Here is a 24562-nt window from a genome sequence, read left to right as displayed (position 1 = left end):
ACTGGCTTTGTGCTATAGACCTACAGGATGCGTACTTCCATGTGCCCATTGCACAGAAACACAGGAAGTTCCTGCGATTCCAAGTCGGCGCCAATCATTATCAAAACACAGTACTGCCATTCGGGCTGAAGTCTGCGCCCAGGACGTTCTCGAAGTGCATGGCAGTGGTAGCGGCACACCTGCGGAAGAACAAGGTGTTTGTCTACCCGTACCTGGACGACTGGTTGATCAAGGCCTCCTCCTTTTCGGAAGCTCAAGCACACTTCCAGAAGACGTGCGTTCTATTGAACAAGCTGGGGTTGCACATCAACATGTCCAAGTCTGTCCCGACTCCGGTCCAATGCATACAGTACTTGGGAGCCTCCATCAATACGCTGTCAACAAGTGTGTCTCCTTCGGAGGAGCGACGGTTATCACTCCTTCGGAAGGCTCAGGCTCTTATGACCGCTCCATCTACAACAGTGAGGATGGTGTCTTCTCTACTGGGGTCGATGGCCTCTTGTATCTTCCTCACGCACGGCTGCACATGAGACCACTGCAGGAGTGCTTGGAGGATCAGTGGGATCAGAGGACTGGTTCTTGAGATGACACAATACGACTGTCTCTGCATGCTCTTCAGTCCCTGAAGTGGTGGTGTTCAGCGGAGAATCTCCTCAGAGGGTTCCCTTCCACAGGGACATTCCCGCACAGACGATCGTGACGGAGGCGTCTCTCCACGGCTGCGGAGCGCACTTCGGAGACTTACAGATTCAAGGGACGTGGTCTCCGTCGGAGTCCACGCACCACATCAATTTCCTGGAACTCAGAGCTGTTCACTTGGCACTGAAGGCCTTTCATCCGTCCTTTTAGACCAACTCTCTGCTTGTACAGACGGACAATACGACCACAAAGTATTACCTCAACAAGCAGGAGGGCTCGAGATCACACACTCTGTCGCAGGAGGCGCAGGCGATCTGGCTCTGGCTCCTGGCCAGAGGACTGACGATAACGGCTACCTATCTGCCAGGTGTGCAGAATGTTCAGGTGGACGCACTGAGCAGACTGATTCAGGAAAACCACGAATGGGTCATAAACGACGAAGTGCTAGGAGAAGTCTTCGCAAGGTGGGGGACTCCAGACGTAGATCGGTTCGCCACCGCCGAAAACAGCAAATGCCGAGACTTCGCCTCCAGGTACTCCCAACAGGGGACGTTGGGGAATGCCCTATGGATCGACTGGTCGAACAGCTTTCTGTACGCTTTTCCACCCATTCCCCTGATTCCGACGGTGCTCATCCAGCTGTCCCGGTCCAGGGCGCGGATGATATTTATCGCCCCGGAATGGCCCAGACAGTGGTGGTTCACGGACCTGCTTCACCGGTCTCTGCTTCCTCACATACGGTTGCCGTGCAGGCCGGACCTTTTCACGAAGTTCGGGGGACAGATGGTGCACCCGAACCTCTCGTCTTTGAGTTTGGCGGCATGGCTCCTGAGAGTGCAATATGGCCATTTGAATCTGCCCGAAGTTTGTATGGACATACTGAAGGAGGCTAAACGACCTTCCACTAGGAATTCTTATGCTTACAAGTGGAAGAGATTCTGCATCTGGTGCAAGTCCAAGAACTATGACCCTACGACGTGTAAGGAGGATGTCATTCTTCCTTATCTTCTACATTTGGCGCAGTCTGGCCTTCATTTTCATTCCATTAAGGTTCATCTCGCTGCATTGACTGCCTACAGGAAATGCCCTTCACAGACTTCCCTCTTCCAGATCCCTGTGATCAAAGATTTTTTGGAAGGCTTGAAGAAAGTATTCCCTCCTGTCCGGCTTCCTTTGCCTTCATGGGAATTGAATGTGGTGCTGTCCAGATTGATGAAGGAGCGTTTTGAACCTATTCATAAGGCTTCGATGCAGCACCTGTCCTTGAAGGCATCATTCCTCGTGGCCATTACATCGGCCCGCAGGGTGAGTGAAATTCAGGCGTTGTGTTGCCAAGAACCTTATACTGTATTTCATGCTGCTAAGGTTGTTATGTGTACTCACCCTAAATTTGTTCCCAAGGTTATTTCTGATTTTCATGTCAACCAGACCATAACTTTACCTATGTTTTTTTAGAATCCTTCATCTCCAGCGGAAAGGTCTTTGCATTCCCTGGATGTTAGGAGGGTGTTGAAATTTTATCTGGATAAAACCAAAGATATTTGTAGGTCAGACTAATTGTTTATCAATTATGGATCAGTCGGGACTGTTCTTGCTACCTCAAAACAGTCCATTTATAGGTGGATTGTGTCCTGTATACAATTGTGTTACCAAAAATCTAATAAGACCATAGGAGGTTAACCTAAGAATCATTCCACCAGGGGCAAAGCTGCCACAACTGCTTTGCTACGCAATGTTCCAATTGCAGAAATCTGCAAGGCGGCCACTTGGAAGTCGGTCCATACCTTTGCTAAGCATTACTTTCTGGACACTGATGCCAGGACAGACGCTCGGGTTGGGCAGGCTTTGCTGCGAAATCTGTTCGCACAGTAGTGGTGTTATGTCTTGATTCTCCACCGCTATTTTGGTGTGGGGATGGGCTTGCCATTCTATTCACTAGATTATGACTATACACAGAGATCCCCTTCTACAGAAGGAGTAGTTTCTGTCCTGTAACTACAGTTCTGTAGTAGGGGTATCTCTGTTATAGTCATAAGCGCCCGCCCTCCTCCCCGGTGTAGAAAGATATTCATGTAAGGAATGCTACAGGTCTGGCGTGTTATGCCTTCAAAAAGAACTGAAAGTAAAAGGGACCTGCTGTGCATTCTGGGATACTGAGAGAGTTCTGAAAGGCACAGTATCCTGTTTGAGCCACATAATGGCAGCCTATGGGGCTTGTCTGTCCATACCTTCCTCTCTATCATTCTAGAGGCTTTTGCTGGTAGAGGCAAGTTTCTCTGTGGAGGAAACTGGGCAAGCTGTGCTGTTTGTGTGTTTTTTGGCAGAATTTCTAGTTGAAGTACTGGACAGTGTAGCCTGTGGATATAGGCTGCATTATCTGTCTTTAAATTCTCTCTTAAGTGTCTTTGCAGTTCTGCAATTATTTGTCAACTTAAGAGATTATTTTTGATTGCTCCGGGGTCCACGCACATGGGTGGGACTATTCACTAGATTAGGACTATAACAGAGATACCCCTACTACAGAACTGGAGTTACGGGACAGAAACTACTCCTTCTCTGTCCTTGACCAAGGTTTCTGAGATTTTGTCCGATGCCATGCAAGAGGGCTCAGATATCTCTGATCATTTGTTGAGCATGGAGATGAAGTCAAAACTGTTGTCAAATATTTAAGCAGATGTGAGTAAAGCAGCATCAGTGGCATACAGTTCCGCAAATATGGCTCAGAGGCATTTATGATTGGGAATTAGAAAGCTGATTTTGCTAACGAGTGCTTTCATTAAGTTGCCTTTTGAAGGGCACAGGGTGTTCGATGATGCAGCAAGGAAGAGGAATTATCAGCAGAGAGAGGAAAAGGGCTAGGAATTTCCTACCAAGGCCAGATCTTCAAAGCGGCGGTCTTGGCTATCCTGTAGGCTGTCGGTTTATGCTCTTTTCCCAGGTCTTGGCAAATTTCCATTGCAGATTGCTGGATAGTGTACTCCAACTCAAGCTACATCCATACACACATCCCTCAGAGGCAGGCGAAAAAGAAGGTGCTGCTCAACTGTGTCATGGCATTACTTTCCAAAAGGGCAATTATTCCTGTTCCTCCTCGAGACCAGGAGGAAGGAGTGTATTATATTCTGTTTATAGTCCATAAACCTTCAAGGGATTATGGAGCTGTGCTGGACTTGAAGAAGCTCAATGAATGGGTCAAGACCAATTTCAGGCTGCTGTCTTTTCAGCAGCTGATTCTGTTGGTATCTCCAGGGCATTTCATCAGAACTATAGACTTGATGCTTACCTTCATATCTCGGTTGTTGGATCTGACATCTTTTGGTGTGTTTTCCTTGTCTTTTTGCTTTCCGACCTCCTGGTTTCGACTCTTTTTTTGCTGGTTTAGTGTCTCAAAGCACTTTTTCACTGCTGTTCAGTGTTAAAGTCCAAGTGCTCCTATTGTAATTTGTATTATGGATTGATGTTTCCTGACAGGCATATTTTATTTACTGGTAAGTCCCTAGTGAAGTGCACCGAGAGTGCCATGGCCTGTAAATCAAATGCTGCTAGTGGGCCTGCAGCACTGATTGTGCCACTGACACAGGCAAACTTTCATAGGGTGCTCAGGCCTGCCACTTCAGTGTCTGTGCACAGTATTTACTGCCATGTCGATTTGGCTAGTGCACCCACTTGCCAAACCCTAACCTTCACTTTTATTAGAAGCGAGCCACCCCTAATGTAGGCCCAAGCTACCCCTATGGGCAGGGTGCTGTGTATTTGAAAGGTAGGACATGCACTGATGTGTGTGACCTGTTCTGATAGTGAAATACAGTCTATTTCGTTTTTCACTGTTGAAAGTTTATCTGTCTCAGAGGATAAAATGGGGAACATTTTACAAGTATATCTTCCTATTGGGACAAGTTAAGTTTGCTATGCCTGAACTCAGAATGTAGAAATGAATCTTTTAGTAAAGGTGATTTTTATGTTCTGTGTTTGAAAATACTGTTTTCTGAAAGTAGGTATTTCTTGCTTAGCCATCCAGTGTGCCCCGGCCGGTTTGTGGATTGACTGTCTGGCTTTTGACTGACATGGGCTGGAGATGTGCATTCTCATCAGAAAGCCACTGGGGGGTGGGGGGAGGGGACCTGACTTCGGAGAGGTGTGGTGCAGCGGCCAGGGCAGCTGACTTCGGAGCACAGGGTTCACTGTTCGATCCCTGCTCCTGCGGCAGCTCAGCTCAGCACCATGTGACTCTGGGCAGTAGCTCACTTAATTTCCACGATGGCCCCCAGCGCCTTGAGACCCGTAAGGGTGAGTAGTGTGCGCTTTACAAATACAGATTTATTATTTTATAGTCCGGTCTGGGGCGAATTTAGAGTAGGGGTAGGAGATCCTACCCCTGGATGGGCCTGGTCTACCTTGAACAATGCTGCCTTCACCTCCTGCCAGGAAGCTGAGCCAGAGAGGACCAAACTGATTTAGACTAACAACACTCACTCTCTGCCCAATAAATGCAGTACAGGTATTGTGGCCCAGACCCCATAACTTTAGAACTCTTTTGGGACCAAGAAGACTGTCAAGAAAGCTGTGAGGAGGAACTACCACTTTGCTGTGTTGGCCTGCAGTGGCTGCGTCTGACTTGGGCGGCGAAAGGACTGGACTAAACTTTCTGCAACTTCTGAGTGTGAGTTTATCCCAGGGCTTGAGGTAGGGCTTGCAACCTGTTAAAGAAGTTTCATGGACAGCAAAGACTTCAAGTTCATCTGCTTCCTGCACTGAGAACTGTGTTTTGTGCTGCAACAGAAGAAAAAGCAACCCGATGCCGTAAACAACACCTCTGTGTCCTGAAGGAACCACAGAGGTCACCTCCGCACTTCGTTTCCCAACCCTGGTCTCACAGACGACACCACAGAGCCGCTGCTTGCACAGGGACCTGTGAGCACTGCACTTTGCGCCGTCACCCTAGTATCACCGACAATGCCACTCCATGCTGACATCAACGCCGTGGCTCGAGGGCACGTCTCATAAGTTACACGACACACTGTCCTCGCCCCGCACTGCAGCCTTGGGCTGCCGGCGTCATTGACTCCAGTTCACTAGCCGACAACAGCTCTTCAGCGACTACACCACTGCCTGCACCGTGACTTGCCAGCACCGCGACGAGCACCGTAGCCCTGGTCTCACCAATGCCGCTGGACGACCGTCACTGAGCTGCTGCCTACACCGCGACTGGAGAGCACCACTGCTCTTCACACTACAGCCCCGACGCCTGCTGTCGCCAGCGCTTCCAAATTCAAGCGTGAGGAGTTCGATCTGCTACGTGTGCGACTACAAGAGCCCAACGACTCCTGCACCAACCTCTAGAACCAATGTCTGTGGACGCCGGTTCTTCGGAGCTCAACAAGTGGTCGCTGATGCCCTGCATTTCGAAAGGTACTATTTTGTGGTTCTTTCCGACACCGTAGCTGGCCTGCGATGCCGCGGTCAGCCAGAACTGTTTGGGTTTGTTTTTCGGGACACCGTGATGACCCCGGATGGAGCTGTCAACTTCAAGTAACAGTATTTTAAGTCTATTTTTGATTATTGACATTTCTGAGAACTGTATGGTGGATTTTTATTATTTTTGGTTTTGTTTGCACTGATACAATCTTGGTTATTTTTCTTAAAGGTTTGTAGTGTCCTTTTGTTAAGTTTTCACCCTGTCACTGGCTATTTGCAAATGCTTTGCACACAGTCTCAGAGATAAGCTTGACTACTCGTACCAAGGGGGTGAGCAGGGGTTGTTTCAGTAGTGTATCCCCCTTATCATGACTAGAAGAAAGGGTCTCAATTTGAACAAAGGTGCAAACCATTTCCAACTAGAGACCCCCAATTTCTAACACCGGTACTTAAAGACTTTCAGAAGTTTCTATAATTTGCAGTTGGGGACCAACACTTCCAGTTCCAGATGCTACCACTTGGGCTGAAATCAGCTTCTCAAATGTTTACCAAGATGCTGACACCCTTGGCAGGCCTTCTTTATCTCTGAGGAATAGCAGTTGAGCCTTATCTGGAGGATTGGATTGTGGTAGCTTGTTTTCTGCAGGTGGAAAATCAGGTTGAGATGGTTCTGCAGTTGTTACAGAATCAGGGGTTTCTGATCAACTGGAAAGCACCCAATCTGGTTCCTTCTTAGGATCATTGTGGTACGCTTCTTAACTGCAGAGGGGAAAGTGGTATTGCCCAAGCCCTGGATGTTAAATCGGAATCCCATATCTTGAAGCTATTGTCAATGTCACATCCTCCTATGTCCTTCTGGATAAGGATTCAAGGGGATTTGGCAGTTTCTCTGTTTCTGGTTCCTTGGGCAAGATGGCATTTAAACATACTACATACATAATACATAGCTCATTGGAATCTGCAATCTCAGGATCTGACTTAGGTGGGGCCCATCATCAAGGTCATTCGTCTCGAGCTAGGTGGGGGGCTATGGCAGGAGAATCTGGACAAGGGGATTCTCTGTTTCAGTTGATCCAGTGCTCATCACTACCTATGCCAGCGAGACAGGTTTCTGGGAGCTACTTTGGGGTCACATCAGTTCCAGGGGTTCTAGTCTCCAGTCCAGACTTCCTTCTCCTCCAGTTGGAGGGAGCTCCAGGTCATTTAATGAGCTCTTATGTATTTTGTGGATCTTGTTCAGGGGAGGGTTGGGGTTGTTATGAATGGACACCATGGCCGCCACATCCTATCTCAATCATCAGGGGGGAGGAGAGTCTTGTCCTTATCAGCAATCCAAAACCGTTCTTTTCCTAAAGGCTGTAACATTCGGGGTGTCTCAATGTGTGAGTAGATCAGTTGAGCAGGGTGATTTCATCCTCCCAGGATTATTATCTTGCTCCCCAGATGTTTGCCCAGATTTGTCTTCCATGGGGGGATGGAGGGCGGGGACTCTTTCTGGATCTTTTTTACTCAGCCCAGAATTCTCTTCTTCCTTGGGTGATTCTGGTAGCTCCTCTATGGGCTCCCTGGTCCTGGTTTCATCTGCTAGTTAAGATGAAGATGGGTCAGGAGTGGGTGTTCCCACAATTCCATCTCCTCTGATTTTCCCTGTTCTTCCCTTGGAAACTCTGGGCAGGCTCAGTTGGCGGCCTTGCACTTGAACTGGAGGGCATAGGGTGGGTCAGATGCTGTGGTGGTATCAATTCAGGACTGTAGGAAACAGTCTACCTGGGCTTCCTATGTTCGCCGCGGGGTTACGTTTGATAAAAGGTGTGAGGTGCATAATGTTAGACTTTTGCATGCTCCTCTTGCCCAGTTTCTAGAGATCCTTCAGGATGGATTTGCTCTAGGTTTGATTATTTCCACTTTGAAGTTTCAGTGGGCTGCAATTCGTTCTTTACGAGATCCCTGAGATAATCTGTCCGACTCATTGGGCTTGGTGGTTAAACTCTTTAATGGGTTTGAAATCTGTGGGTTCCTCCGGTGCGGTTTTTCTTGGTGGTGATTACACATGCTAGATGCCTCAGTGAGTTGGGATATTTATCTTGAAGAGTTCTTTTTCTTTGGGTTTTGGAGGATAAGCTGGTTCTAATGTCAGGGCCTGAGTTTGTTCTGAAGATCAAACCCTCTTTTCATTTGCAGCAGTAAGTCATCCTTCCGGAGTTCTTTCCTAATCCTCAGTCTCCGGTAGAATTTGAGTGGCATGTGCTGGATGTCAAGCGTACTGTTTGGATTTGCTTGTCCAGAGTTCAGGATTTCCAGTGGTATCCTGTCGCTTTATTAACTTTGTACCAGCCAAGAAGGGTTTGTAACCTTCTTTGCAGACTTTGTCTAGATAGAATATTTCTTTGGTGACTTTGGCCTACAGTTAGTTTGGTCTCCCATCTCCTCTGGGGCTCTAGGGGAGGTCAGCCAGGGGGATGTCGGCGTCCATTGCGGAGATTCAGGTTATTCCTTTCTCTGAGCTTTGTTGGATGGCCACTAGGGCCATTCCTAACACCTTAATTTCTCATAACCGGGTGGTTCAGGGTCTGGAAGTGGGGTAGGCTTTTGGCTCTATAGTCCTGTCCATCATTGGTTGTTTTCCTTTTTGTTTGACAATAAATGTGCATTTTTGGGGGTATGTCTGAGCAGAAATTGTACAGTTGTCCTTGTCTTTTGTTTTGGCTTGGTATGGCTCACTATGTACTGGAGAGAAGCGAGAGAGATGAGGAGGTAATGCCTCTATTACTTACTGATAGTTGCATTACTCTGAGTCCTACTCTTACTTCTTTCCATTATGTCCATCCCTCCTGGTTGTCATGTAACTGGGTCTACAGCGGCTTGGAACTTTCAGTAGGTGTGGAGGGGAGAAGTGCATTTTTTATTGGTAGTGTGCGTGTCTGCTAGGCACAGCGGCTTCACTGCGTAATGCAAAGAAGCAAGAGTAAGGCTCGGAATAGTGCTATTACAGCTAAGTAAAAAAAGCATTTCAATAGATACCCTGTTTAGGATGCAAAGGTTTCTGGGTGATTGGACAAAAGTCTGTATATGGGGGAACATAGATCCAGCTACTAAAGGAGGTAGGCAATAGATGAGGAATGTGAGACTACTGCTGTGTTTTTGTATGAATTCAGAATGATGGAGCAAAGGTTCATCCACTAGCAAATGGAAAGGCATCAGTCAGATATGCATTATTTGGGAGACATAAGTTGTGAATGAGAACAGTTGATAGCATATAGATGGTAGTAGCAGTAGATGTCACCAAGGGAAAGTAGTATATAGAGAACAAATTAGATGACACAGGATCAATAATGGGGGACAGCAACCAGTGAAGCAGGAGGGGGACATATTAACGTGCAAGAGTTTTTTGCAACAGTGGCTGAGTGGGAGGCAGATATGGCTTGGTGCCAAAGGGCAAAATAAGTGATTATTAGGCCAGAGGATGTCCCAAGAAATGAGAAAAAATATGGTCCCCATGGAAGAATTACGGAAGAACAATATTGGTGCCATGATGTACCAGGAGGGTTCTGATAAATCCCTTTCTACAACAGCGACATAAGGCTATTGTAGATCTGACAAATAAAAGGGGGGAACGACAAATATTTCGTATTCAATTTACATTGTCTTTTGCCACTCATGATTAAGGTATCAAATGTGTGATGACGTTTGTACTGTACGGCAAATATGCATAATGTCTAAGGAGCATGGTTATTACAATAAAAAGATGTGTTTGAGGCATATGAGCTGAAGAACTCATACTTTTGCATAGATCCCCATCTGGTGTTGGGCTCGGATGCTTGCACCTTGTTGTTAACTTGGAAGAAGACTTTTGTAGACATGAAATAGGTGACTCCTCCATTGGACGATAGTGCCCATGGGCATTGACTCCATCCTCAGATTGTGTTTTTTCTGCCATCGAGTTCAGATGTAACTTCAGCGCTTCGGTTCGGTACCGTGTTTTCCAAACCATTTTGACGCACAAACCATCGCAAAGTCGGTGGTATTGTTCTCGTGCCTTTCGACGTCTATTCCAGTCGTCGTCGCGGGCCGCTGAGCTATCGACGCCCTTCGGGTATACAGCTAATGGAAAGGACTACATTCAAAAAATGCCCCCAATGTGGAGCTAAATACCCACACAGTGACCAACACAAGGTCTGCAACCTTTGTCTCTCGCCCGAGCACGAAGAGAAAAATTACCAAGCCTGCGCCTCCTTCCGTTCCAAGAAGACTATTTGTGATCGCCGACCTCGACCACACGTTACGGCGAACAGGCTGCCCCGGTGCCAGAAGACCTCTTCAATAAAGGCCCTGACGTTCCAGAGGCAGAAGATTCAGAGTATCTCGACATCGTATCCGAAGCAGATGACTCAGACTCCGATGACCACATCACTGTAGGTCAACAAGTGAGTACAACTGCTCCTGCCCCAACCCCACCTGAAAAAAAGAAGGCTCCAGTCCAGACTTCCCCTAAAGGCCTTAGTCGCAACCAAAAGGAAACTTCAGAAACCCCGCCTCCGGCTCTGAAAACAAAGAAAAAGCCTTCCTGCGGCTCGGGACCGAGCAAGCCACCCGTCCGTGCCACAAAAACACTGTAGCCAAGCACTTCGGCACCGAAAGAACAAAAGGCCTCGGATCCGTAGACACCTCAAACTTTTGGATCCGAAAAAGTTTTCGGACTTGACACCGAAGCCGAAGGACCCAAAAACCCTTCAAAGGCTCCAGAGCAGAAATCTAAACCACGTTCAGAACTGAAAAAATCTACTCGAAAAGCACACACCAACGAAGAAAAACTGTTTCTACCAGATCCCATCGATCCGAAACAGAAAACACTTCATGTGGACCCTAAAAACAGACATTTCTGGGGTGCCTGTAAAGAAAAAGGACTTTGCAACTTCACCATTAGGACCCTCTTCTCCTGTTCTTCCTACTAAGACTTTCTCTCCTCCAAAGTCTCCTATACTTACTCCAATCTCACCACCACCACAGAGTGATGATGACCTAGGAGGTGGGGGTGGAAATAATGACCCTTTCAATAATCCTGATGATGACACTGACATAACAGAGGACACATGGGAGGACTGCAATTACCCTGTAGATCGTCCAGACCTTCCTGATCCAGAGGCATACCCGACCAGGCCAACTCCCCCAGATGACAACATTGGCTTTAGTCAGCTCATTGATAGGGCTGCTCAATATCATGGCGTGCAAATGCATTCAGACCCCACAGAGGAATACTTCCTCGTAGACGCTTTTGCACAGTCACAGAGGACAGTACAAACATTACCCATGCTGAAAGGTTATATCTTCAAAGACCCTGTCGGGACCAGGATCCTCAATCCTCGCATTGATAAAAAATATAAACCCACCCTTAATGATCCCACCTACATTAAAGGTAAACTCCCCTTAGATTCCCTGGTAGTGACCAATGCTAAGAAGCGGGCCAACTCACAGACCTCCATTGACGCTCCACCTCCAGACAAGGAGTCAAAATTGCTAGATGCTTCAGGCAAACAAGTTGCCTCCCAGGCAGCTAATCACTGGAGGATAGCCAATACACAAGCATTACTTGCCAGATACAATAGGGCTCACTATGACGAGCTTGAGAGCCTAATGCAGCATTTGCCTGACCAATACAAGGCCATAGCCAATGATTCAGTCAGTGTGTTCATTGAACTCACCAAACAATTCTACTGCTACACCACTTGGGTTTCACAGTCAATCACGCCAAGTCACATCTACAGCTCTCCCACCTACATCAGTATCTAGGGGCCACGATAGACACTTCCAAAGCTCTAGCATAACTTCATCCTCAAGTTCTTCAACCATTTTTCCACATGTGGGGCCACCCAGACATAGATCTGTTCGCCACACACGCAAACGCAAAATGCCCATCCTTTGCTGCCAGGTTTCCACACCCGTTGTCCAAGGGCAATGCGATATAGATGAACTGGTCAGGCAGATTTGCGTATGCTTTTCCGCCACTCCCACTGATTCCACTAGTAGAGTGCAGGTTCAAGCAACACTCTCTCAAGATGATCCTAGTTGCTCCCACATGGGCACGGCAACCATTGTTCAAAACACTCCTGGAACTCTCAGTAGTTCCACACCAAAAATGACGTCTCTCCCCAAAATTACGAACGCAGAAGCATGGAGAGATTAGGCACCCAGATCCAGTACAACTGAATCTAGCAATCTGGCTCCCGAAGTCCTAGAGTTTGGTTACCTTAACCTCCCACCGGACTGTATGAACATTATCAAAGAAGCCAGACGCCACTTCTACTAGAGCCTGCTATGCAGCCAAATGGAAACGAATTGTCATTTGCTGCAATCACAACAAGATTGACCCACTAGATGCTTCAGTTCAGAACATCATTTGCTATTTACTGCATCTACAAAGATGTAATGTAGCATACTCATCCATAAGATTACATCTGGCTGCCCTTGCCACCTACCTGCAAAACAGACAACATTTGTCATTGTTCAGAGTACCTGCTATCAAAGTTTTATAAAAGGCCTTAACAGGATAATTCCTCCCACACTGCCACCCTCTCTGGTGTGGAATCTAAACATTGTCCTTACTAGGCTCATAGGTCCTCCATTCGAACCTCTACACAAATGCGAACTACAGTTCCTTACATTGAAATTAGCTTTCCTTGTCGCAATCACCTCTCAGGAGAGTAAATGAGATCCAAGCTTTAACCATACAAGAACCATTATTACAAATACATTGTAACAAAGTGGTTCTTAGAACCAATCCAAAATTCCTTCCCAAAGTAATCTCTGCCTTTCATCTTAATCAATCTGTAGTTACCAGTGTTTTTTCAAAACCCAGATTCTGTAGCAGAGAGAGCTCGTCACATACTAGACGTCGAAAGAGTTATACTTTATTACATTGAAAGGACTAAACATTTTAGAAAGTCAAACCAACTGTTTGTAGCTTTCTCTCCCCGCATAAAGAAACCCCATCTCCAAAGCTGGAATTGCCAGGTGGATAGTCAAATGCATTCAAATATGCTACCAAAAGGCGAAACACACATTAACAATTCCCCCTAGAGCACACAACACGCAAACTAGGGGCTTCCATGGCATCTGAGGATAGAGTCGATGCCCATGCGCACTATCGTCCTAGGGAGGAGTCCCCTATCTCGTGACTACAAAATACTTCTTCCAGGACAACAAGAAGGGGCAAGCATCCGAGCCCAACACCAGATGGCGATCTATGCTAAAGTATATATTATGCAGCTCTGCATGTCAAGAACAGATGCATACTGGTAAGTAGCATTTTCCTTAAAAAAGCTCGTTACAAAACAGGTTCTTTGAGAGGCAGTGATATTTAGCAAAATTGTAACATTTTTCTTGTGCCCCTTTTACGCAGGTAACCAAAATCGCTGTTTATACTAAAGATAAATGCTTCATGCCAAAGAAGGCAACAGCTGAAGATACAGTATTCTACACAGGACTGAAGCATATGCCAAAAATCTGGTTCAGCCAGTCATGGATCTGCGCTCTCAGCCATTATAGGGAAAAGGATTCAAGTTTTTAAGCATGTGTTATTGCTTACATTAACTGGGCAGAAATGAGGTACTTGCTGAACCAAAGACATATTAGGACTGGGATAATGCTATTGGATATGTGGAAAATGTATGCACAATAAATTCAATGTGTAAGACAGTTATTTGGGGGGAATTCGGTGCTTGCAAATCTAGAGGATACATGTTACCCTGAGGTTGAAGACGTTGAAGAATCACGGCTAACATGCATGATGCCTTACCTAGATTATCAGTGGCATTTTTAAAAAGGTTTCATAACCTCAGACAACTCTATAAGGCATGGAGCATAGTGCCTTCTTCTCCACTCCCTCCCCGTCATTTGTCAGATGTTGCAGTGATACCTTTGTGAAATCTTTTTGGCATACAATGACCCAGAATAAAAATATTCAACAATAATCTTTCAGCTAAGAATGCTGGTGAGGAAGGAGTGTTAAGTTCAGAGTCATCTTTCCTTTACAGGTGCTTTCAAATGGCATCTGGTGTGTGACCTCAAGCCTGACCATCAAATGTATTACCCAGTGTCTAATTTGTACACATTAGAAGCCAACTTGTTCATGTATTTTGAATACCATTTGATTTGAATTCATTTTCAGGGTAAACATTATAAGGAAATAAAATAATTGTATTGCTCATATGTCTTCCTAATAACCATAAGCAACCGGAGTAACAATGTATTACTCTCTCTCTCGCGCTCTCTCTTGCTCTCCCCCTTTTCTGATTTGAAGGTCTTAAAACTGTTGATTAGTTTGAGAAATTGTGTTTTGAGTGCCCCTAACCATACACACTACTCTCTTTCCACTGCCCCTTAAACCCCTCTCCTCCTTCATGTCCTGCTTCTCATATATTGTGTTTTAACAAGCTGTCCCACTGTGATTGTTGGGAAATCTGAAGCCTACACCCCTCCAAGCGTATTGACCAAGCTACACCCCTGAAAGTAATTGGCCCTCATTTGAGGTTAGCCAATGCTTTGTTGTCATTTGTCCCTCTTCTCTGAATTGCCATAAATTATTAATAGATCATACTACATCTATAGTGTTGTCTTCCTCCTTTCTAGTTGAGGGTGGGTATTCATCTACTGGAAACAGCATTGTTGGTATAAAAGTTCTGCAGCTATCGAGATCTAGTTTCTCAATTTTCCCAACCATTTTCAGGTACATTTCTTCTATATTCGCTCATTCTCCCACACATCTGACCCAGTCCTTCATTGCTCGAACATCCACACTCATCCTGCGACCTTAGCCAGTGCCAGCAGACGGGCTTCATTTTTTTTCATTTTGCTTTTAGTGGGTATATAAATGCCTCAAAGTATACATACTTTCATAGTCTTATTGTTAAAATGCAAGTCAAGCACTCAATTTTGTCTAGGCCCAATCCTAAAACAAAGATATCCTGGGGAACCCCATTCCATACGTGAGAAAGCAATACCATCATCATCATCATCATAGACTTTATTTCAATCACTATGGATCAGAACAGTATAGACAACAAGACAACCACAGTACACATATACATAAACACAATATAGAAACCACAAAAATGTCATGTCACAGCAGTTATCTTAAAATAGCAGGGAACTAAAACCACAGATAAAATTGACAGCATTAAAAAAAACACATAACTTAATAGACATCAAGTAATTCATATCAGTTTAGCTCACTTAATCCAAAATTCCTTTAAAAACATAGCCACATAAAAAAACTACAATCTGGCTAGTGTCACTGCAGTATTCTAAGTGTTTCCTGATGCTCCCTACAAACCAAATGTTTGCATAGGGGAACAATCCATTTTGCACATATAGATATATAAAAAGAACAAAAAACAAAACCTGGATAAGCGATTTAGAACACCTTTCACAGTCTGCACACAAATTGTTGGACGTGCCTTTTTCCTGTTGCCATTTGCACGTAAATTATTTTATAGGTAAAGTGCTATACCTGAATTAGAGATAAAGTTTCCTCTCCAATCGATGAACAATTTCGTCAGTAGTGCTTTCATAGGCTGCTATTGGTTTCCGGTCAATATAAGACACTGATAGGGAGCTCTTACACTCTCTGATATTGTCAATTGCCACACTTTACCAAAATTATCCCTTTAGACTAGCCTTACCATTCTGGCACATATTCTCTGGTAAGGTCCAACATTTATCCAATTTCAATCTTAGAAATAAAAAGCAATACCAAATTTAGTGCCTTCACCTGTATTATCAGGGTTTATTTTATGCATGGTTTCTGGAGGAGCCACTTAGATCCAGTGCAAGTAGTCGTAAACCCTCATATTGCTTGAGGCCTTAAACATTTGTTAGCATCTTTCATCCACTCTCTGTTTGCCAGTTCTTCTGCACAACCCTTACTTGATATCACTCTGTTGGTGGATTCCTGCTCATGTCACTCCTCACAGCTTTATGTAATGCAATGTTTACCCCCCTGCTGTTATCAGTGTGTGAAGTTCATTTCATATCTTGTGGCGGCATCTGGGTAATCAGACTAGATGTCTTTATCTGCTTTCAGTAATGTTATATTTGTACATTGACTATTGTATTCATTTGAAAGACCCCTTAACCTGCTTGAATGTCTTATTGGGTCCCTGTGAGCAACATGCCACACATTCTTGAGCGGTCTTCCAATCTGCACCCCTCAAAAACCTTTGTACCAGGAAAACATGATCTTTAGTCCTACTTGTGAGCCTGGAGAGTGAAAAATGTCCTAGTACGCATGAAGGAAAGTACATTTTATTAAGGACTCGAAGGCAAGGATTGTGCTCTACTTTCTTTTATTTCCATTCCAGCAGTCTCAACAATAAAACAGTACAAAATTAGCTTTCCCAAGAGGCATAGGAAAGGTGAACACAGTACAACCAATCAACAGTCCAGGATATCCATAAATGTAGGAGCCCCCTGAATTGCTTACTTTCTTGACGACAGGATCACTTCCACAACCTTCCACAACCTTACTTTAGTCTGTTTTGGAACCATTTGAACCTGAAACAATCATAAATCTGAACCTCCTAACCTCAATCAACAGAACCCTTACATACTGTGTAGACCCATATTGAGACTATGGTTATGAACTTTTCGATTGGAGAGACTATCACAGTGTAACAGATCAGAGGCATTGGTAAGAAACAAACACACCAACAGATAACTTAAGCCTTACAAAAGCCATTGTGTTTCCAAGCAAGACCCAAATTCTGCACATTCTTCTGGGTTGGGAAAAAAACAAAGGGACTCCTAACCTTGGGTGGGAATAATCCTTGCCTCCGTGTTCTTAATAGAATTGAAACTTTCCATCATTTTTACTGGGAAATGTATTAATTCTATGTCAGGACTAGAGGTGAGGATTATGCTTGTCCACCACCAAAGACGCTATATCCATGACTGGTTTACAATAAAGCAATTTGAACACTGAGTCCGAAGACCAATCTGTTGTATTAATAATGTCTTCTAGACGAGACCCTAGAGAAAAAGCTTTTCAGGCCATTGCACCTCTGACCGAATGGGCTCCGAATTGCAAGACATCAGTGCCTGCTTCCTTCATAACCCAGAAGATTAATCGAGCAGTGGTGGGATGATGAGTTGACGCTTTGAAAGGTTTCCTGAGGAATATTAAAAACTGACGCTCACCAGGTGGACGGAGCTCTTCCGTCATGCTTTCATAAGCCTTGAGGTAATGCACAACACTCAAATTGGGGGCTTTAATCGACAGCTGAATAAGACACCACTTTGGAATTTGCCTTTGTGCATCTAAAAATGCGGAAGGTGAGCCCTTGTGAGGTGAAACCTCTTCTCGAAATGTGCTAGGCTCCTACATGACACTAGGCTTCAAAGCATGGTGAATTTTGCTGACAATGCCTTGTGTGACAAAATACTTGTTCGGTTTCCAAGAGCACAACAGGTATAAAATCTTGGTAACATCCCAAAAGGCTGTGTACCTGGTATAAGAACCTAGGTTTTGTTGTAGTACTCCCCCCCCACTTTATGCCTGGTATTAAATGCAACCTTGACTGAAGTGTACTGGGTTCCTGATAACCAGGTCCCCAGTACCAGTGTTCTTTCCCTAAAAATCTACAGTTGTTCCCTAACTGCTAAAGCCTTTAGCACCCTCTTTAAGTTCCTAGCAAATGGTATCCTGGTACCTACGGCCTGAGGTACTAAAGAGGGTCCCTAAATACTGCAACATGAATTATGCCACCCTAAGTAACCCTTGCAAGCACATGCACGACTGCCATTGCAGGCTGCTTGTCTTAATGCAGACAAAAGTGAAAACATAAAATGCCACACATCTGTGTTTTATCTCCCCAACCATGACATGTGATATTTGTAAGTCACCCCTACAGCAGGCCTGACAGCCCTAAGGCAGGGTGCTTAATATTATATGTGAGGGCATATCAGCATGTATTAAACACTAGGGGGATACCGGACGGGTAGGTCTGGTACCTGGCCGGGGCAAGCTACTATACTCTACCTTACAGAGTGAGCGCAACGTGGCCCACCTTTCTGAATTTAGGGGTTGGGATTAGGAAACTGTACTACACGTTCCTTTCAGCGCAAGGACGCATCTACACCTGACTATAGGTATCACAGGTATACAGGGCCCTTCCTTCCCTTAATCCTATTTACTTTCCCTTATTTTAAACATTTCTCGGTCCTGACTAAGTGCCCATGGATTCTTTATGGACCTACAAGAAGTGCGAAACATGTTGACCATTCTATCTTTTTAATACACATTCACTCAGATTCTGAGAGCAGTGGGAAGACAGTAATCCCCCTCCACATTTGTTCCAAAGAGGAGCTCCAGCATCCCGCCACATTTTAATTTTACCATTCGGACCCCTGAATAAAATTAGGTTCCAAGTACTGACTGGTGATTTTATCTCACTCACTCACTATGCTAGGCCCACATACCCGCATGCACAACTGCGGCGTCTCCTTAAAAGATCTCCAATAAAGTACAGCAGCTCCACTCCCACGAGGAGCAACGCCTGATGATGAAGCATGACCCCCTGCAAGGGTGTTTGAGGGCACTATATCTAAAAGGAGGGATTCCCCCCCATCACCCTAAACAACCCAGCTTTATTGAGATTGATCACTTTTAATTTCATTTCCAACCAGAAAAGATTGTGACTTTCTTTGACCTTAGGAACAGCTACCACCTAGTGTTTAATACGTTGTTCTTTGGGAGCACTGGTACTGGACCTACTCCTCTTCTAATAGCTCCCTTTCCCCCCTCTACAATGTGTTCAGAGTGAAGGGCATATCAGCATGAGTAGATATGTCCCTGTGCTGGTCATACCTATTGTTGCCAGTGCAAGTGACCATGGAAGCCATCTTAAACCATGTACTGGACACAGGTGAAAATGAGTTCCCCAGCTATATGATGGCTTCACTGAAAATAGGGATGTTTGGTACCAAACATCTTGTCTTGATAGACCCACACTGATGCCAGTGTTAGATTTATCAAAACATCCATTTAAAGGTCACCTTAGAAGTGCCCCCTTAAAACCTATCGGCCTCTGGTATGCCTGCTGACTAGATTCTGCCAGCCTGTCACTGAGGCAAGTTTCTGACCCCCTAGGGTGAGACCTTTTTTTTCCGAGGAGGTCAGACGGGGACAACAGCCGGTCCAGGAAGAGGGTGTAAAACCTCCTCCCACAGGATGACCTGCTAATTAGCCTCCTTGGGCTGGAGAGCTTCAAAGAAGACGCTGCCTTTGGAATGTGAATCTGGCTCCCCTCGCAGGAGAGTGATTCTGGAAGTCAATTGACTGTACCTGTTTGTAGAACTGGTATTTTCTTCCATAGGATAACTTTGAAAAACTCAGAAATTGCACAACGTTTCCACTTTCTAAAGTGCAAAGAATTTATATTTAAAAACGTACTTACCTGAACGATTTTTCTCTGATGTCTAAACATATATAAATGTACTTGCTATTTTTATACTTGTGTGGATCTCCTTCTTGAGTCATGCTGTCGTCATATATTAATCATTGTTTTGACGTATGTCTTTCATTCCTCCGTGTTAAGCCTAAGGCTGCTCGACCACACTACCCATAATAGAGCACTTTGGGATTGCATAGCAAACCCTCCTGAACTCTTTACACGGTATATCAGATTATTGATAAATCACATAAAAGAGCCAGCTTCCTACACCTGGGTTGCAGTGGGAGTGCCAAATAGATCCCTCTTATCATCAGTTTGCACACTGAGTGTTTTCCCACTGGATATCCTTAGATGGGAATGTGGCCCGCAGAAATGGTTAACGTATAAGAATTGATTATGCAATACGCCAATCCCTAGGATGACAAGACGTTCATGATAGGGACCACTTTGCACCACATGGCATCTTGATTGTTTCGAAGACATTCACCAACCCATCTGACCATACGGACCTGTAATCGTTGTTAGTTCTGGCTGCCCATGAAAGACCAGGCAGTCTCCAGCATTGTCGGTGATCCACCAGGCCATGAGAGACACGCAGTCTTGGAGTACTACTGAATGATGATTGCCCAGATGATCCCGAAGGAGATCTGAAACACTGGTAGAAGGATTGGAGAATCCCAGGAAAGTTCGAGAAGAACCGGAAACCATAATTGAGATCTCCATTATGGAGTGATCAAGAACAGCTTCTCCTACTGTCTTTGGACCTGAGCTGATAATCTCATAATCATGGCGAATGGGTGAAACGTGTAACCTGTTTACAAATACCAATCCTATAGAAAAGCATCCGTTGCGGTTGCCAGAGGATCTGACTTCCAGCTGAAGTACCTGGGAAGTTGATGTTCTAACCTGGAGGCAAAAAGATCCACTGTGAAAGGACCCCAAAGGGCATCCAGCCTCCAGAAGATTATGGTAATTCAACTGCCAGAGACTCAAGTCCGACCGTGCTCTTGGGCACCAGTCTGCTACCTTATTGGACGCTCCGGAAAGATACTCTGCCATAACTGAGACACTGTGTGATGTGCAGAAGGCCAAAACACCTTGGCCAGATTGGCTAAGACCTTTGACTTGGTACCCCATAGATGGTTGATCTAGTGCACACCTGACACATTGTCCGTCTTTGAGGGGACACTGCAGGTGAGCATGTCTTTTGTCCAACATTTGACTGCAAATGACCCAGCCATCAGCTTCAATCTGATAATGATATGAAATATTTCCCTCCTGTAAAGGAGTCCCTGAAGCAGGCTTCTCAGCCGACTTGCTGGTGTCCGACTGGACAACAATATCAGGGTCAGAACCAAATCTGGCTCTACCGTTCCACTCCTACATGTGGTCAAGCAACCATCTTTGTTCCACCTTGACTTCCTCCGTAAGTGGGATCTGGTCTAAATATTTGAGACCCCTGCGGAGGTGGAAGGCTTTGAGGCGTTGCAGAACCCTGTAATCAAGAGGGCCAAGAAAGATTGCCTGTATAGAGGAGAGAATACTTACAACCCTGGCTACCTGTCTGAGAGAAGTTGTGCACCTGGACAATGTCCTCCTCTACTCTCTGAGAATCTTGGCTACTTTCCGAGAGGGAAGGCTTACGGTCTTTTCCACAGAATTATGATAAAACCAATGAGTGTTGTCTGCTTGACAGGAACTAGCAGCATTTTTTACGTGTTGACAGTAAAATCTAAGCTTTTCAGCATATCCACTGCCGTTTGAAACTGCTCCACCAGGCATCTTAGACACTGGTCCAAAAGGAGGGGGTTGTCCAAGTAAATTATGAGACGGAAACCTCGTGCATTGAAAGATTCCTGGATTGAAGTAATTTATTTGTACTGTATTATCATGGAAGTTGCTTTGATGGTCTATAAGTGAAATAAAGGAAATAAAGACTGCATCCTTCAAGTCCAAATGCACCATCCAGTCATCAGGAAGAAGAAGATCTTGAAAAGATGGATACCCTCCATCTTGAAATGATGATAGACCAGCCACCCGTTGAGCTCTCTAAGGTTGGTTACTGGCCATAGCCCACCATCTGTCTTGCCCCCCAAAATAATGTTACTGAGGATACCCCAGGGGAGGAGGCCGGTCTGGGTAATCGTTCCTTTTTGTAGGAGATCCGCCACCTTTTGATCTATCAAGTCATTCTGATCTTCTGCAAAAACTAGCATATGTAGGCGAGATTCCTGAATCGGGGTCCCGCAGAACTCTGTGAAAGCCCCCATATAGTTTGTAGAAGCCATGCATCAGAAGCAAGCTGTTCACAATTGTGAGCGAATAGTCACCCACCTCCCACTTTTAATTGGATAGAAGGGCAAACTCTCACCTGCTGGGGCCTGGAACTTTGGAAACATGACCATGTGTACCTCAACATGAGGCGAAGAATTCCCCCTGTCTGGACTGGCCCTAGGACTTCTTGAAGTCTCTGGGATAACGTTTGGTATAGAAGTAGCTGGCCTACTGCCCTCTGCCGCGGCTGGCCTGACCTAAATTCAGGGGGTAAAAAATATTTTTGTTTTATGCTTGCGCATTATCTAAGGAGGTAAAAGTTGCTACAAATTTGCCAAGCTCCTTAATGAAAGGCTCACCGAAGAGCCCACCTTGTGCCACTGCACCAGCCTCTGAGGATGCCAAAATCCCCTGTTTGGGGTCTACTTTCACAAGGAGGTAACTACGTCCCTATGTTGAAAGGGCGCAGTTCGCGTTCCTTGGATAAATTACACCATGCTGCGCCTACCCTGAAAGCAACTCCAGGGAAACTGGGGTACCTGAGGCCTTGGCTCCTCTGCCAGAACTAAGATCTTTGTGATAAGAGGTCCACAGATGTCCAATGGTTTATCCTAGCAGGATTTCCAGGATCTATCTATACCCTTTTTGGGGTCTCTGATGTACTTCTGCAAGAAGGTGCCATGCAGTAATCGGTCTTCGGGGTAAGTGCAACCTTGCCAGAGAGGGAGGTAAGGAGGCATTCCGCTCAAAGGCACATCCTGACTACTTTCCCAAAGGTTTTTTTTTTAAGGTGACCTGTCACAAACTTGTCTACCTTGTCAGAAGGGCCCCATTCTGCCGAGCTGTGGTGCCTTTAGTCCTCTGGGTCTAACATTTCAGAAGAATCCTCTGTGCTCTGATCTATGGACTCCGAGGTTGCGGGGGCAAACGAGGGATGCCAGGGCCATTAGGGACCTACCTCATCATTAGAGTCACTGTGGGAATCCTATTCCCCTGCTTCAAGACCAGAAGAGGGTTGGGGGGGGATGTTCGGTCGTGTCAACAAAGGCATCAGATGTATCCAAGGCAGGGCATGCAAGAAAGGCCTTCTTAAAGTGCTCAAATCCATCCATGTGTCACTCTTGCACTTAGGAACACACATAAATGTGGAGGGGTCCCAAAGCCAGGCAGCTATCTTCCAGCCTAGATTGGCTCCATCAGGCAGCGCTCAAGGGACCCCATGGTGTCCGCCACTCTGCTTGATGGATGGATAGAGGCGTCTACCATCTCACAAAATTTGTCATCCTGGGGAAGGACTTGCAGGCTCTCTTTTTCTGTGTATTTCTCTTCCATGACCCAACGAGACTCTGAAGCAAGCGCGGGCTAAGTGCTCCTTACAGACAGGGTGTAATGTAGAAAAATAGGGGGAACTGCCACAGACTTTAGGCTCTGCTCACGCGGACTCCTGGGCCTTGCCCATAACTGCCGTGGAAGTGCTTGAGGAGCGCTGAAGCTTCACGTGTATGAGTGCTTTGGAATTAGGACAAGATGTACAGACCAGCATAATATGAAACACAAGCATCATGCTGCTCAAAATATATACAGACCAGTACGGGAACGGGTTTCAGAGACTTCCAGGCAGCTCAGGGAGGCGTGTGCTCCGCAGGGACACAAGCGCGTCAGTTTCCTCAAAGCTGACTAAATGTGTCCCCATGTAGCAACGACAAGCGCTCTAGCGCTCTCACACCTTCTGCGGCAGCTGCTCTCACCGCACTCACATGGTCATGAGGCTAAACAGAATGCTGCGCATGGAGTTATGAGAGGCACTGCCCAGTAGGTGCTTGTTAGCCATGTGAAAACAAGCAAATAGCACTGACAAAATCATATAAAGCATAATGTACGACAGAGTCATGGAAAGAGCCACTTAACTGCTGGAAACAGGAAAAGAAAGAGGGAGCTTAAAGGGGACTCCTACCTTTTTAGATATCCTAGACCAGGGATACTCCCAGTACGGCCGGGGGCTAAATACGGCCCTCCTGACCTTTACATGCAGCCCCCTGGGCAGCAGCAGCACTGGGCTCACCACTATCATGGAAACAAATGTTAAATATACAGCAAACACTTATTTAAAGGTTAATTGCTGTTAGAGAAAGGAAGTAACTAGGGCCCAGATGTAATACCCGCTAATTAGCGAGTCGCAAATAGCGTCACATTAGGGACTCACTAATTGGGATGCACAACAGTGTCTGAGACACTGTTTGCGATTCCCAATACAGCATGCAAATTGCATGCTGCATGCATATTAATGAGGCTGTAGCAATTTGCGACCCCTTTGGTTATGGCTGGCACTCCTGGGGATGGGTGCCTGCTAGGGTCAGCAGACCTCCATGTCTGGGACTGCTTTTAAATAAAGTTTTATTGTTTTAAAATGCAGCCCGTTTTCCTTTGCCATTGCTTGCCCTTAAAAAATATTTGCGCATGCATTCATTGAGCAATGGGTAGGGGTTCCAATTGCGAGTGCCTTACCACCTGAGAAGGGTGGTAAACTGCGAGTGTTTTGCGACCGCAGTTCTGGTCTCAAAACATTATTACATAGCTAACTTAAGGAGTCATTATTGGGAAGGGACGCACTTGGAATGCCCCTTCCTAATAGGGAGCCTCTTATTCTATTTTGCAAGTTCCAAATTGATTTGTGACTCGCAAAATAAGCCACAGTCTTTTTGCCGCCACAAACAGGTCTAAAACCCATTTGCGCACGCAAAAAACCTTTGTACATCTGGTCCCGTGGCCCTTAACTTTAGGAACACCTT

General features: G+C 45.6%; 1 protein-coding gene across 2 annotated transcripts in view; it reads left to right on the top strand.

Moving 5' to 3' along the window:
- LOC147685051 (uncharacterized) overlaps positions 1-14021 on the top strand; it is a 248479-nt gene extending 234458 nt beyond the window's left edge. For both annotated transcript variants that reach the window (XM_086940935.1, XM_086940936.1), the window contains one exon: positions 13451-14021. In XM_086940935.1, the coding sequence (XP_086797061.1) occupies positions 13451-13476 (26 nt within the window). In that variant the 3' untranslated portion in view covers positions 13477-14021. The remainder of the gene's footprint in view (positions 1-13450) is intronic.
- The last annotated feature ends 10541 nt before the right edge of the window (positions 14022-24562 follow it).

Source organism: Lissotriton vulgaris, chromosome 10, assembly GCF_964263255.1.
Source record: "Lissotriton vulgaris chromosome 10, aLisVul1.2, whole genome shotgun sequence".
NCBI lineage: Eukaryota > Metazoa > Chordata > Amphibia > Caudata > Salamandridae > Lissotriton > Lissotriton vulgaris.
This window is presented reverse-complemented; position numbering and strand designations above follow the sequence as displayed.